The sequence below is a fragment of the Mastigoproctus giganteus genome, chromosome 11 (assembly GCF_048544385.1).
Source record: "Mastigoproctus giganteus isolate SK-2022 chromosome 11, ASM4854438v1, whole genome shotgun sequence".
In the NCBI taxonomy this organism is placed as follows: domain Eukaryota; kingdom Metazoa; phylum Arthropoda; class Arachnida; order Uropygi; family Thelyphonidae; genus Mastigoproctus; species Mastigoproctus giganteus.
The window spans coordinates 7,479,785-7,496,163 of record NC_143585.1 but is presented as its reverse complement, the minus strand read 5'-3'; the positions used below and the strand labels follow the sequence as shown (position 1 = coordinate 7,496,163).

Sequence of the window (16,379 nt, the reverse complement as noted above, 5' to 3'; positions counted from 1 at the left end):
AAAGCAAACCAGGATTGTTCTTTTTATTTTCTATTGAACAGTAACCTCAGCTGATCAGTAAGCATGTAAAAGGTACTATGTTGTCAACTTTAATGAGCCTCTACTTGATTATGTGCTAGAGCAAGGAGACTCTGCTCTCTGTGACAATATTTGCAGCATCTGGAGACTAGGCACCTGTGGGGTGATCTGATTGATGTGTATAAGGCCTTGAATGGTTTGAGCAGGCTCAATGTTGATGGGATACTTCCGCTTGCTCAGACTAAGAACCTGAGGGGGCATAGATTCAAATTGAGGAAAGACAGCTGTAGAATAGTTGTGCGAAAGTTTGCCTTTAGCCAATGGGTAGTTGATTGCTGGAACAGACTTCCATCTGTTGTTGTGGAAGTTGACGCTTAAATAAATTTAAGGCTGAAATAGATAAACATTTGGAGTGACTGTATAGACAAAATGGGAAGTTTTTTTTTTTTTTCTTTTTTTTTTGCTGATGCTGTATAAGCTTGCTTGCTTTCTTGCACCATATGCCTCAACTAATGCTAATGTTAATATGATGCTTTAAAATTTATATATAGCACCATTCTTAGGAAGATAAACAAAGAAGAAAAGTGAACTTCATTGTTTTCTTTTTTAAAAAAATTATATGTTCGTATTAAATTTGATGCCAACACTTTCTCATGTTGTAGTATGCTTTTACAAATATGAATACATTGACAAAAAAAATTACATTTTTGTCATTTGTGAGTTTTCCTTTAATTTTGTGGATTTTCTTATGGAATTGCTCTCATTTTTCAGTTTTTCAATTTTTGGGAAATAAATTTCCCAAAAATTAAAAAAATCCTAGTTGGGAGCTTACTATATAATTGGTTACCTTTCTTTTAAGTGATAATAGTTATTTCTGTGTCACTTCTAGTAAAATAGGGTATCTTATACATGCTTATCAATGTTTTGTCAAAGTAATGCTAGTGGACTAACATTACATACCTCATTTTAATAAAGTTTTACATAAAACTTTAATTTTATAACTTTATATATTATTTTAATAAACTTCATTTTTGAAAAATTTTAGTTAAAATGTATTGTCTACTAAAATATACCACTAAATATTATTTACAATATATTCTCAGGGAGACCAGATAGAGGGCAGTGCCATATATGAGGAGTTTGGAGATTTAGATCATTCTTCAGGACGAGGAGAAGATGATGAAGATACACCAGGGTCAGGATTTGGGCCAGATGGAGGAGAGGATGATTCTGGTTCAGGTGGATGTAAGAAATAATTATAAATTTTTTTTTTTTTTTTTTAATATGAAATTAGTATATAAAATACAAAAGGAAACTCTTAGTATAATTTGATTTGACAGTTTTTGGCATGTTTATGCAAATAAAAAATAAAAGATCTGGAAGTTCCAGTTCTGAATTTTTAATCATCCAGTGGGTATGGCCATCTTCATCACAATGGGGAATGTTCTTTTCCTGAGGTGTCGACTTTTTAAAACCTTTTACCAGCAAGAAATTATTCAAAATTGTTCACTTTTTACATTTTCAATCTATTATGAACACACCTGTGAATAGTTTTTTTTTTTTTTTTTTTGTATTGAAAACATTTTTAATTTTTTTTTTTTTTTTTTAAATAACACTTTTGTGATGTGCACATCTGTTTGGGTTCAAACTCGCTTCCCTTCTTTGGGCCTGATATAATTTGTTGCTAAGTCTTGCTCAGCTAAGAATAGTGGATTGCAACACTTGTGAAAGAACTTGGCTCACCTTTTTATAAGTTTTTGTTTTTTTGAGATATCAAATCTTTTTGCAGATTTGATATCTGCATAGCCCAGAGAAGGATGCCATTTCTTCTCTGGGCTGTTCAAAAAAATTATCCATGTTTAAACAATGGCAGTTGTTTAAACATGGATAATTTTTAATACAGCAAATAATGGTCTGAAGTGTAACTGCCATTTAAAATGGCATCCAACTAATTAACGTAAACGGATTGTTTGTATTAATTAAAAACTCTCACTCATGCTGTTATTTTAATGCATGCAACCCTTAGATAACTTGTCATAGTTTATCCATTACCAGGAAAGACTATCCTATAACTGTACCACATTTCCTATCCTATACTATCCTATAATTGTACCACAGTTTGGTAAATAAATTTGATGAATTTGAGGTATTCCTCAAAGCATCAAAGGCGGATATTGTTGGGATATCAGAGACGTGGTGTCACACAGTTTTAGGGAATGCAGAACTGGAATTTGGGGAGTACAACGTCTACAGAAAGGATAGGAAGGGAGGAGGTGTTATGCTATTAGTTAAGAAACACACAAAATCCAAGTGAAGCGAAGCCAGTGGACATCGCTGGACAGTGCAGTGTCGAGTCAGTTTGGTGTGACATAAGCATTGGGAGATCAAAATTGAGAGTAGGATTGTGCTATAGGCCTAATGACTCTGATGAGTATAATAATAAATTGTACAGGGAAATAGAGTGGGCCAGTAAATCAGAGAGTCTTATAATGGGGGATTTTAATTTCCCACATATTGACTGGAATTTGTGGGTTGGTCACTCACACACTAGCAAGACTTTTCGGGATTTATTGGATGATTGTTTTCTACATCAGCATTTTCGGAGGCAACTAGAGGGAGTAATACTCTTGATTTGATTATCAGTACTGATTCTTCATGCATTAAGAATCTGCAGATAGAGGAACCACTAGATGGCAGAGATCACAGTGTGCTGAAGTGGGATTTATCAAAGAGGTAACTACCATCAGGGGTAAAGGGAAGAGTTATTGCTTTCGTAAAGGTGACTATGATGGTCTGAGACAGTATTTAAATTCTATACAGTGGGACCAACTGATGATGTTACCAACAGCAAATTCAAAATGGAAAGCATTCAAAGAACTTATCTTGGAAGCTACTAGGCTTTACATACCAACTAAGAAATATTGTTCAAGGTTTAGGCCTAAATGGATGTCAGATGACCTAATGAGACATATGGCAGTGAATAAAAATGCATGGGATACATATAAATTAACACTTGACACAGACGCCTATGATAGATATAAGTTGATCTGTAACCCAGTTACAAAGGAGGTTAGGCATGCGAAGACAAATTAACAGAAATCTTTGGCAAGGGATGCAAAGAAAAACAGCAAAGAGTTCTTTACTTATGTGAACTCTAGAAGAAAGGGGCTGAATCAGATTGGTCTACTTGATATCGATGGTTCAACTGTTGATGATCCTGCTCAGGTAGCTAACAAACTAAATGAATATTTTACATCGACATTCAGACATGAGGAGTTATTCAGCAAGGGGAATGCCAGAGGTGTATTCAACTCTAGCAGTAAGCTAGAGAATCTTGTAATAACTGAGAATAAAGTGGAGGAGAAATTGTTGAAGATAAACACAAGAAAGGCACCTGGGGTGGATGGGATCTATCCAGTTATATTAAAAGAGGCAGCAAAGGAAGTAAGCAAACCCCTAGCCATAATTATGAGATCTTCCTTGGACTCAGGGGAGGTACCGACAGACTGGAGATGCGCAAATGTGACCCCAATTCACAAAGGAGGATCAAAGGCTGACACAAGTAATTATAGACCTGTGAGTTTAACTTCTGTTCCAGGAAAATTAATGGAGGCACTGGTTAAAGAAGCACTGCAAGATCATCTAGACAAGACATCAGTTATAGCTTGGACACAGCATGGTTTTGTTAAAGGGAAGTCTTGCCTGACCAATTTGATTGGATACTATGATGCAGTCACAAAAGAACTGGATGCAGGGAATAACTTTGATATTATATACATGGATCTTAGAAAGGCTTTTGATACTGTTGCACATGGAAAACTGCTGCACAAATTGGAGCAGTGTGGCATTGGAGGCAAATTTCTGCTGTGGATAAAGGGGTAGTTGAGGGGGAGAAGACAGAGAGTGGTAATCAATAGACACTGCTCATCGTGGACTAATGTTATTAGTGAAGTCCCTCAGGGTTCATTGTTGGGTCCATTATTGTTTTCTGTATTTATAAATAATATTGATTATGGTATATCAAGCTTAATGTCCAAGTTCAGACGATACAAAGGTTGGCAGGGTTAATAAGGAGACTACTGACGTTATGCTGCTGCAATGGGATCTAGAAAGGTTTAGCAGATGGGCAGAGAGGTGACAAATGAAGTTTAACATTGAAAAATGTAAAATACTACATATGGGAAACAGCAACCCCAGAGCAACATATCAACTCTGTGGTACTACACTGACAGTGGTAGACAATGAAAAGGACCTGGGGTAATTGTGCAGGTACATATGAAGTTTTCTTAGCAGTGCAGACGGTCTGCAACAGTAGCTCATGGTGTCTTGTCAATGATATACAGGAATTTTTCTAGCAGGGATAAGGAGGTGATTATTCTCTTGTATAAGGCAATGATCAGGCCACAACTTGAGTACTGTATACAGGTCTGGAGGCCTCATTTCAAGAAGGATGTAGAGCTGCTGGAATGAGTACAGAGAAGGGCAACAAGATTAGTGAATGGAACAAAGGGTTGCTCTTACGAAGAAAGGCTTAAGTTTTGCAAATTACAGTGTCTGGAGACTAGGCACCGACGAGGCAATCTGATAGAGGTGTATAAAGCCTTGAATGGTTTGAGCATGCTCAATGCTGATGGAATTCCGCCTCTTCCTCAGAATAATCACCTGAGAGGGCATAAATTCAAATTGAGGAAAGACGGATGTAGGACAGATGTGCGGAAACAGACTTCCATCCCTTGTTGTAGAAGTTGATAGCCTAAATAAATTTAACGCTCATCTGGACAGGTATTTCGAATGAACGGATGGGTGAAGTGGAAGTTTTTTTTTTTTTGGCTGATGCTGCATAAGCTTGCTTTCTTGCATCATATGCCTCTACTAATACTAATTTCAAATGTCTTAACTTAATAAACATATTTGTTATTAAGTTGTTCTATTCTACAACTGTTAGAATATTGATGAGTGAGTGATGTCAATCATTCAGACAGCAAAAACCACCATGTTTTAGGCTCTACAGAAGGACAGTGGTTCATCCTAGAGTAATGAAAATTGGTATATTTATATTTTGTCTCAAGAGCCCAGTCTTTCAGAAATAGTAGTAGTACTAGTACTAGTGGCATGTGATGCAAGAAAGCAAGTTTTTTTTTTTTTTTTTTATGTGAACCCCAAACACGAGAGGTGTTAGAACCTATAGTACTTAGTACCGTGCTTGGGTTGGAGGTTGAGAAGACGAAAGAAGATATTTGTTGACATTGGACTTGAACTTCTGTAGATTGTAATTTTCAGGAAATACATATGAAGGAAGGTTGTTCCAGAAAACGGCAGTTGAATGAATAAATGAGGAAGATGAAAAGTTGGTTCTGTGCGTTTGAAGTTGGACAGTAAATGGATGTTGGCTAGTGGCGGCACGTGTTCGGACCGTTTTGAAAGAGAGAGCGGGAATTATAGAAGCCAATTCAGAACAGTGCCCATGGAAGTATCTGTAGAAGAGGCATGCAGCAGAAACAGTGCGTCTATGAGAAAGCGAGTGGAGGGACTCTGTTAGAGATGAATCATTAATTAACCTAACTGCCCTCTTCTGAATGGAATCAAGAAGCCTGAGAGAGGTTTTGGGGGCACCAACCCAGATGTGGGAACAATATTCCATGGCAGGGTGGATTTGCGATTTATACAGAGTAAGCAGCTGTTTGGAAGAAAAGTAACGCCGAGAGCGAAAGAGAAAACCAAGTTTTTTAGATGCAGAGGAAGCAATATTTGTAATGTGCTTGTGCCAAGAGAGATTAGAAGTCAGGGTAATCCCCAAAAGAGATATATCATTTTGCCTAGAAATCGGAGTGTCACTAAAGATAAGCATAGGAGCAGAAGAATCCTTTTTGCGAGATATAAGACAAGACTGAGTTTTAGAAGGGTTGAAATCAAATAAGTTGTCTCTGCCCCACTGGAGAATTACCATAAGATCGGCATTTAAGGAATTGGTAGCAGATTTTTGAGAAGTTGAAGTGGATTGAGCAGGACAAGGTTTCTCAAAATGGAAAGTTGAATGCAATGTGCTATCATCGGCAAAACTATGGATAGGATTTCCAGTCAATGGAAGAAGGTCATTGATATACAAGAGGAAAAGAGTGGAGGAAAGAACTGAACCTTAGGGGACACCGGCATTAGTGGAGAAGTTAGAAGACAGAGAGCCATCTACCATCACCCTCAGTGAGTGATCAGAGAGAAAACTGGATAACCAATTACTAAAAACAGTTGGCAATCCATAAGATGGAAGCTTGTTTAGAAGACCATTATGCCAAACACGATCGAAAGCCTTTGAGATGTCAAGAGCAACTACTTGTGTTTCCCCGAACCTTTCCATTGAATTAGTCTATAAATGGGTAACATAAGTCAGAATATCACCAGTGGATCTACACTGATGGAATCCATACGAAGATCGTTGATCAGATGGAAGGTTTCTAGGTAGTTTAAGAGTTGGCGGTTAATTGATTTCTCCATTACTTTAGAAAGAGTAGAAGTAATTGCAATGGGACGATAATTGGATGGGAGGGATTTGTCACCCTTTTTAGAAACTGGCTGGATATGAGCAAATTTCCAAGCAGAGGGAAAAACACCTTTGGAATAAGAAAGTGAAAAAAGGCGGCAAAGAATTGGAATAAGTTCAGGAGCACAGGTTTTGAGAACAAGTGGAGAAATACCATCAGGACCTGGAGCTTTCTTAGCACCAAGATTCATCAAAATCCTTCTGATATCCTTTTGACGGAAGACCACAGGAGGCATTGAATGGAGCGTGTTGGGAATGGTGGGAGGTGTTTTACCAAGATCATTAATACATGAGCTGGAAGAAAAATGGGATGCTAGCAGGTGAGCTTTCTCCTTGGCTGAAGTAGTAACATAACCATCTGGTTTGGACAGAGGTGGGAGCAGAGATGGGCAAAAATTGCGGCCAATGGCTTTGGCAAGAGACCAGAATGCTGAGCTACCATTAGGGCAAGAAGCAAGTTTTCTACTCTTAGCCTGTTCAAAATCTAGTTTGGACTGATTAATAACTGCTTTACAATTGTTGTGAGCTTTGGTGTAGGCAAAAAATGAAACTGAAGAATTAGAAACAAGCCAATTACGATATGCAACATTCTTCTCTTGGACAGCCTTAGCACATTTATTGGAAAACCAAGGTTTAGATAAAGGACGAGATTTTAAAGTGGAGTGTGGGATAAAGGATTCCATTCCTGCAAGAATAATTTCACTGACACGACCTGAGCAAACGTTGACATTAGAAGTTTTGAAACAGTAATCCGACCAAGGAAAGAAGAAAAGAAGTCTCGCAGGTCATCCCATTTTGCATTCTTGTAATGCCAAACAACACGAGGTTGGGAATAGCCATAAGATAAAGGTTCCATTGGAGAAGAGACAATCACCAAGTTGTGATCTGAAGTGCCTAAAGGACCTCTCACTTTGACCATGTACTTAGAAGGGTTGTTTGTGAGAAAAAGATCAAGCGTATTGGCTGTATGATTAGGATTGTCCGGTATTCTTGTAGGTAAATGAACAATCTGTGCTAGGTAATTAGTAATTGCAAAAGCTTCAGCATCTCGACCTGCTGGGTTGGTATGACTAGAAAACGGAAGCCAGCTGGAGTTGTGAACATTAAAATCACCAAGGAAAATTACCTCACTGTTAGGAAAGTTGGACTGGAGAAAGTCAAGTTGCAAAGAGAGGAAGTCAAAGAGCTCCAAGTGATTAGTGGAGTTGTGAGAACGGTAGAGACAACAGATGAATTTGACACAATGAGGTAGAGAGATTTTAAGCCAGAGAAGATCAAAGAGAGGAGATTCCAAATTGCCAAGTCTCTGACAGGGAATATCAGAACGGACATATGCACAAGTACCAACTTTGAGGCAAAAGGAATCATACAGCGAATAATTTGGGCATCTGAGATGAGCAGTAGTTGAATCAACCGATAACTGAGATTCTGTCAGAAAAAGTACATGGGGTTTGGCAGACTGCAAGTGGAAATGGACATCGTTGAGATTAGAATTGAGACCACGTATATTTGTGAAATGAATTAGGAAGTCCTTGGGAGGTTTAGATCTTTTCACAGATAAGCTTGCTCTATTAGTTTGACAATTCATGGTGTATTCAATAGTAAGAAAACGTGGGTGGGACATGCTGTATGAAGTAATGAAATTTTTGGATATGGCGTACATGTGGTAAGAATATACCCAGATCCTTGACATAACGTGGCCTCGACAATGCTCCCACACTACTCGGACTCCCTCCAGTCACTATCTGGCAGAGTAGAGGTAGCACTAGCTGATCCGGAAGCCTCCTAGAGAGTTACCAATAGGTTCGGTCCGGTGTACTAACTAGCGGCCTGCCTGCGAACACCGTTTTAGAGCTGTACCCTCGAAATGTAAGGAATATTGGATCTCGCCACGACATTCATCATAACCTCAAAAGTCATCAATCCTACTGCATGGTGGAAGAGATAGGGAAGGGTTGACCGGAACTTAGCTCTAGAGACTAAACATGGGTTCCACCACTTCAAGCCTCCAGTAAGCAAAGTGGTGATATTTCACTGGTTGATGAGAGTCATCTACCACCTAGTACTGCCTAGTAACATAGAGGGGCGGCGTACCTCCATGTGGTGTGGGCGCCACACCTCGACCCATGCTTACGTTGGTTCACGCCTGGGTGGTCACCCACCATGTACTTGTGCATGGAGGTTATACCCAGGATTACTAACAGTCCCAGCATCGTGAAGGTGCAAGCAGAGGATTTGGCTGTCACAGACCGTCCGGACTTCGCCGAAATTGGGTCCACTTGCCTTAAGTGTCACCCGAATATCAGTTCCATCAGCATTTTAGACTCCCAGGTAGCAAGTACAGCTTGTCTGGCGTATCTGAGAGAATGTCTGTGACAACCTCAAGGACCAAGTGTATGAGCTTATGCAGCATCAGCCAAAAAAAAAATTCACACAATTCCCTCCAAATGCCTGTCCAGTTCCTCCTTAAATTTATTTAACCTATCAACTTCCACAATGACAGATGGAAGTTTGTTCCAGCAATTAACCACCCACTGGCCAAAGGCAAATTTCCGCACATCTATTCTACATTTGTTTTTTCTTAATTTGAATTTATGGCCCCCCCCTTAGGTTCGTTATCTGAACAAATGGAAGGATCCCATCAATATTCAGCTTGCTCAACCCATTCAATGCCTTATACACTTCAATCAAATCACCGCGCAGGTGTCTAGTCTCCAGCCACTGCAATTTGCAGAATTTAAGCCTCTCTTGAGGATCCCTTCATTCCCCTCACCAATCTCGTTGCCCTTCTCTGTACACACTCAAGCAAATCTACATCCTTCCTAAAATGAGACCTCCAGACCTGTACACAGTACTCAAGGCATGGTCTGACCATTTTCTTATACAAAGGGACAATCACCTCCTTTTCCCTGCTAGCAAAATTCCTATATATATATTATTGACAAAATCCCATGACCTGCCCTGGCAGCCTATCTGCATTGCTTGTTTTCTGCATTGTCAGAAAACTTCATATCTGACTGCACAATTACTCCCAGGTCTTTTTCATTTTCTAACCATCTTAAGTGTAGTACCACACAGTTGGCACGTTTCTCGGGGGTTACTTCTAACCATATGCAGTACTTTGCATTTGTCAAGGTTAAACTTCAGTTGCCACTTCTTAGACCATCTGCCCAACTTATCTAGATCCTTTTGCAGTACCACACTCCATTACTGTCATTAACAACCCTGCCAACCTTTGTATCATCTGCGAATTTTGACACTAAGCCTGATATTCCTTCATCAATATCATTGATAAATATACAAAACAACAGAGGACCCAACATCGAACCCTCTTGGACTCCACTAATAACATTAGTCCACGAAGAGCAGCAGCCATTAATTATCCCCCTCTGTCTTCTCCCACTCAACCATCCTTTTATCCATTGTAGCAACTTATCCTTAATACCATGCTGCTCCAATTTGTACAATAGTCTTACATGCGCAACAGTGTCAAAAGCTTTTCTGAAATCCAAATATATGATATCAAAATTATTTTTTGCATCGTTCCTTTGTAACCACATCATAATATCCTATCAAATTTGTCAGACAAGACTTTCCCTTAACAAACCCATGCTGTGTCTGAATTATTGCTGCAGTCTTGTCTAGATGGTCCTGCAATGCATCTTTAACCAGTGACTCCATTATTTTACCCGGAACAGAAGTTAAACTAACTGGTCTGTAATTACTCGTGTCACCCTTCGATCCCCATTTGTGAATTGGGGTTACATTTGCATACCTCCAGTCCATGAGGACCTCCCCTGAGTCCAAGGATGCTCTGATAATTATAGCTAAGGGTTTGCTTAGTTGCTTTGCCGCCTCTTTTAATATAACTGGATAGATCCCATCCACCCCAGGTGCCTTTCTTATGTTTAACTTCAACAACCCATCCTCCACTTTGCTCTCAGTTATTACAAAATCATTAAGCACCCTGCTACAATTTGATAACCTTCTGCCATTTTCAAACTTAACTCCTAATGTGTAAATGTAGATGCAAAATACTCATTCAGTTTGTTTGCTATCTGAGCAGGATCATCAACAGTGGATCCATCGATATCAAGTGGACCAATCAGATTCATCCCCTTCCTTTTAAAGTTTATATAAGTAAAGAAATCCTTGCTGTTTTTCTTAGCATCTTTTGCCAAAGATTTCTCATAATCTGCCTTTGCCTGCCTAACCTCCTTTGTGACCTGATTACAGACTACCTTATATCTTCCATAGGCTTCTGAGTCGCTTGATAATTTAAATGCATCCCATGAATTTTTCTTCTCTGTCAAAAGTCTCATTAGTTCATTTGATAACCATTTAGGCCTAAACATTGGACAATATTTCTTAATAGGTATGAAACTTTTAGTACCATCCACGATTAATTCCTTGAATGCTTCCCACTTAGCATTTACTGTTGGTAACATCGTCAGTTGATCCCACTATACAGAATTTAAAAACTTTCTGAAACCACTGTATTCACCTTTACGGAAGCAAAAACCCTTTCCTTTACCCCTGATGGTAATTAAATCCCACATCAGTACACTGTGATCACTGCCACCTAGTGGTTCCTTTATCTGCAAATTCTTAATACACGAATGATCACTGCTGATAACCAGATCAAGAGTATTACCCTCTTTGGTTGCCTCTCGAACATGCTGCTGCAGAAAACAATCATGCTATAAATCCAAAAATGTTTTACTAGTGTGTGAGTGACCAACCCACAAGTTCCAGTCAATATCTGGGAAGTTAAAATCACCCATTATAAGACATTCTGATTTACTAGCCCACTCTATTTAAAAGATTAAATAGAGTGATTAAAGCCAGAAGTTTAAAATCTAAGATTTTAATCTTCTGGCTTTTTCATTTCCAGGGATACAGAGGTGTGAAAACAGATATTTGTTAGTCTGAGTGAAAGGTTTTTGCAGCTTGTTAAGAACTTGGCTAGGTGCACTGTTAGCATTAGCATTAGTAGAGGCATATGATGCAAGAAAGCAAGCTAATGCAGCATAAGCGAAAAAAAAAAAAAAAACTTCCACTTCACCCCTCCGTTCGTTTGAAATACCTGTCCAGCTGAGTCTGAAATTTATTTAGGCTATCAACTTCCACAACAAGGAATGGAAGTCTGTTTCACCAACCAACTACACACTGGCTAAAGGCAAATTTCCGCACATCTATCCTACATCTGTCTTTCCTCAATTTGAATTTATGCCCTCTCAGGTGATTATTCTGAGCAAGAGGAAGAATCCCATTGGCATTGAGCATACTGAAACCATTCAAGGCTTTACACACCTCTATCAGATCACCTCGCAGGTGCCTAGTCTGTAGACATTGTAATTTGCAAAACTTATGCCTTTCTTCGTAAGAGCAACCCTTTGTTCCATTCACTAATCTTGTTGCCCTTCTCTGTACTCATTCCAGCAGCTCTACATGCTTCTTGAAATGAGGCCTCCAGACCTGTATACAGTACTCAAGGTGTTGCCTGACCATTGCCTTATAGAAGGGAATAATCACCTCCTTATCCCTGCTAGAAAAATTCCTGTATATCATTGACAAGACACCATGAGCTACTCTTGCAGCTCATCTTCACTGCTCAGAGAATTTCATATTTGCCTGCACAATTACCCCCAGGTCATTTTCATTGTCTACCACTGTCAGTGTAGTACCACAGAGTTGATACATTGCCCTGGGGTTGCTGTTTCCCATATGTAGTACTTTACATTTGTCAATGTTAAACTTCATTTGCCACCACTCAGCCCATCTGCTCAACCTTTCCAGACCCTGTTGCAGCAGCATAGCGAGAGTAGTGTCCTTAAGAACCCTGCTAACCTTTGTATCGTCTGCAAACTTGGACATTAAGCTTGATATGCCATCATCAATATTATTTATAAATACAGAAAACAATAATGGACCCAACACTGAACCCTAAGGGACTCCACTAATAACATTAGTCCACGATGAGCAGTGTCCATTGATTACCACTCTGTCTTCTCCCCCTCAACTACCCCTTTTTCCATAGCAGCAATTTGCCTCCAATGCCACACTGCTCCAATTTGTGCAGCAGTCTTCCATGTGCAACAGTATCAAAAGCCTTTCTAAGATCCAAGTATATATCAAAGTTATTCCCTGCATCCAGTTCTTTTGTGACTGCATCATAGTATCCAATCAAATTGGTCAGGCAAGACTTCCCCTTAACAAAACCATGCTGTGTCCGAGCTATAACTGAAGTCTTGTCTAGATGATCCTGCAGTGCTTCTTTAACCAGTGCCTCCATTAATTTTCCTGGAACAGAAGTTAAACTCACAGGTCTATAATTACTTGTGTCAGCCTTTGATCCCCCCCCTTTGTGAATTCGGGTCACATTTGCACATCTCCAGTCTATGGGTACCTCCCCTGAGTCCAAGGAAGCTCTCATAATTATGGCTAAGGGTTTGCTTACTTCCTTTGCTGCCTCCTTTAATATAACTGGATAGATCCTATCCATCCCAGCTGCCTTTCTTGTGTTTATCTTCAACAATTTCTCCTCCACTTTACTCTCAGTTATTACAAGATTATGCAGCTTACTGCCAGAGTTGAATACACCTCTGGCAATCCCCTCGCTGAATAACTCCTAGTGTGTGAATGTTGATGCAAAATATTCATTTAGTTTGTTAGCTACCTGAGCAGGATCATCAACAGTTGAACCATCGATATCAAGTGGACCAATCTGATTCATCCCCTTCCTTCTAGAATTCACATAAGTAAAGTACTCTTTGCTGTTTTTCTTTGCATCCTTTGCCAAAGATTTCTCGTAATCTGTCTTCGCCTGCCTAACCTCCTTTGTAACTTGGTTACAGATCAACTTATATCTGTCATAGGCTTCTGTGTCACATGTTAATTTATATGTATCCCATGCATTTTTCTTCTCTGTCATATGTCTCATTAGTTCATCTGACATCCATTTAGGCCTAAACCTTGAACAATATTTCTTAGTTGGTATGCAAAGCATAGTAGCTTCCAAGATAAGTTCTTTGAATGCTTCCCATTTTAAATTTGCTGTTGGTAACATCATCAGTTGGTCCCTCTGTACAGAATTTAAATACTGTCTCAAACCATCGTAGTCGCCTTTACGAAAGCAAAAACCCTTCCCTTTACTCCTGATGGTAGTTACCTCTTTGAGTAAATCCCATTTCAGCACACTGTGATTACTGCCACCTAGTGGTTCCTTTATCTGCAGATTCTTAATGCATGAAGAATCATTACTGATAATCAAATCAAGAGTATTACTCCCTCTAGTTGCCTCCCAAACATGCTGATGTAGAAAGCAATCATCCAATAAATCCACAAAAGCCTTGCTAGTGTGTGTGTGACCAACTCACAAATTCCAGTCAATATCTGGGAAATTAAAATCCCCCATTATAAGACAAACTAATTCATGTAAGTTGCCATGTGCTATAGTCAACCTGAACCACATCATGGAACATAAAGATTTTGCATTAATCAGTACTCTAAGAGGTGTGGCAATAAAGTTCTCTGGCTGGTGCAATAAAAAGAACACAAAGTGAAGGAACTGAAAAGTTGTTTTATTTTTAGTCAAAGTAATCACCGTCTGATTGATTGTACTTATTACCCCATTTTAAGTCTTTGAAAAGAGTCAGTGAATGCGTCCAAAGAGATGATGTCAGTTCAGCAGTTATGTTTTTCTTTATGTCACCTTTCTGAAATGTCTTTCCTTTGAGAGCAGTTTTCACATTGGGAAAGAAGTCTGCTGGTGCTAGATAGGGAGAGTAGGATAGATGGGTGATCTGTATAATGCCATGTTTCATTGGAAATATCTTCACAAGTTCAGAATGGGCAGAGGCATTGTTGTGCAAAAAGAACCAGCTGCCTTTCTCTCAAAATTGTGACCTCACATGGGAAATGCGTTTCAAAGTCATTGAAACACCTGTATATTGAATGCAGCATTGGCTCTTTCCCTTTCAGGTGCAGATTTCTTGGGAATCTCCCCATTTGTTGAAAAACATAATCAGCATCACCTTGGTCCTGGACTTCTGTAAACAAAACGTTTTGGGCCTTCGTAATGATTTTGAAGTCCAATGCATGAGCTGATGTTTTGTCTCTAGATCATACTGAACACCCAATACTCATCACCAGTGATAACATAGTTGATGATTGTCTTGACAAGTCTGGATAAAATCTTCATATTGTGACACTCTTCATTGCTTATGCGCATTACTCATCAGTGAGGCTGTGTGGCAAAATTTTTTGTACAGACAATTCTTTTCCCTAAATCTTCATGCAGAATTTGAGGAATCACCTCCTTATTCACATCCAACTCATCAATCATCATTCTGAGGGTCAAATGACAATCTATTACCACAGTTTCCTAAACTTTTGCAACTCTGTTCTCATTTCAAGAGGTTGATGGATGCCCAGTTCTTGGGTCATCGCAAACATCCTCACGTCTATCTTTGAATTGCTTATACCATTCAAACACACTGGTACAACTTAACATTTCATCACCATAAACAGTTTGTAAAATTTCTGTTAACATAAACAGTTAGTAACATTTTTTATTGCAGTTTCTCCAGTTTAAATCAAAATTTGATATTCATTCATTGCTCCATTGCAAAATCATGTCACAGAACATTAATGTTACTAATGAAACTGGTTGTTACTTGCAACCTATCAGTATACTGGTCAGTCTCTGTACCACTGCAAATGAAGTGAAACTTCTTTAGGCTCATCTCAGGCAGTTTTCACATGGGATTAACTTGTGTTCGTGGATTGACAAAAACTGCCACGAGAATGTGACATGAAATGCTTCAATGTCCTCACCATTGTGCCACTCCATACCAGGCATGAGCAACGTGGCACTGTATGCAGCAGTGATGCATGATGCTATCAGTACATCTACAACATGCCCATGGTGTAACTCGCACGTTTTGCATTTACATTTTAAATCGCTATATCTCAGCTTCTAGCAGTCTGATTTTAAAAATTTAAAAACCAAAATATTTCTTTCGTCATTCTCTACTATATTGAATAAAAAAGTTTGACAGAAAAAAAATTATAATTCAACATGCCCAAGACTAATGTGTGTGAGTGTTGTAAGGCCTATAGAGCACGTATACATGCAATGGGACCACCGAAACCACTTCCATTGAGTACAAAGGAGATCTGTAAAAACTTTGTAATAAACTTGTAAACCAATTGTAAAATATAAAAACGCTGTACTATTGAAATAATAAGTATTTAAAAAGATTCTAGTTTCACTTAACTTTCGCTATGCATGCTTGGCACACACACAATTTTTTTTCAAACTCGTCAAACATGATCACAACAGCACCAGTTCAGGAACTTTATTGCCACCACACCATATACATGGAGAGAAAAAGACAAAAAAAAAAAGAAAAAGAATATACAGAAAGAGAGCAATAAACATTATACAGTTGAAATTAAACTGAGCTAAGTTTAGAAAATGTAAAACTATAGAGTTTTATTAAGTGTTCTATAAAGTTACAATCTTTAGTAATTAATTGATAAGGAGATAACTATCTATACTTTTCACTTCTATTACTCACAGAAAAATAAGAAAAATTCAATTAAGCTAAGAAAAAAGAATTGAATCACCTGATATGTAACATACTGCATACATTAACTAACTTGTTAATATGTATTATTGATATTGATTTTCAAGTTTGATGTCTAAATTTGTTGATACCATGGTGGGCATGGTAGTTATTGACATTAATCAAAGTATTCTACTTCATGATGAGCTGAAAAATTGTGATTGAAGACTATCACTGATAAATGAAATGTACAG

At 38.6% G+C, this 16,379-nt stretch overlaps 1 protein-coding gene across 1 annotated transcript in view; it reads left to right on the top strand.

The window, feature by feature from the left end:
• LOC150077673 (uncharacterized) overlaps positions 1-16,379 on the top strand; it is a 372,161-nt gene that overhangs the window by 306,316 nt on the left and 49,466 nt on the right. Inside the window, exon 3 of the mRNA XM_090384710.1 lies at positions 1,122-1,263. Within this exon, the coding sequence (XP_090240836.1) occupies positions 1,122-1,263 (142 nt within the window). The remainder of the gene's footprint in view (positions 1-1,121; positions 1,264-16,379) is intronic.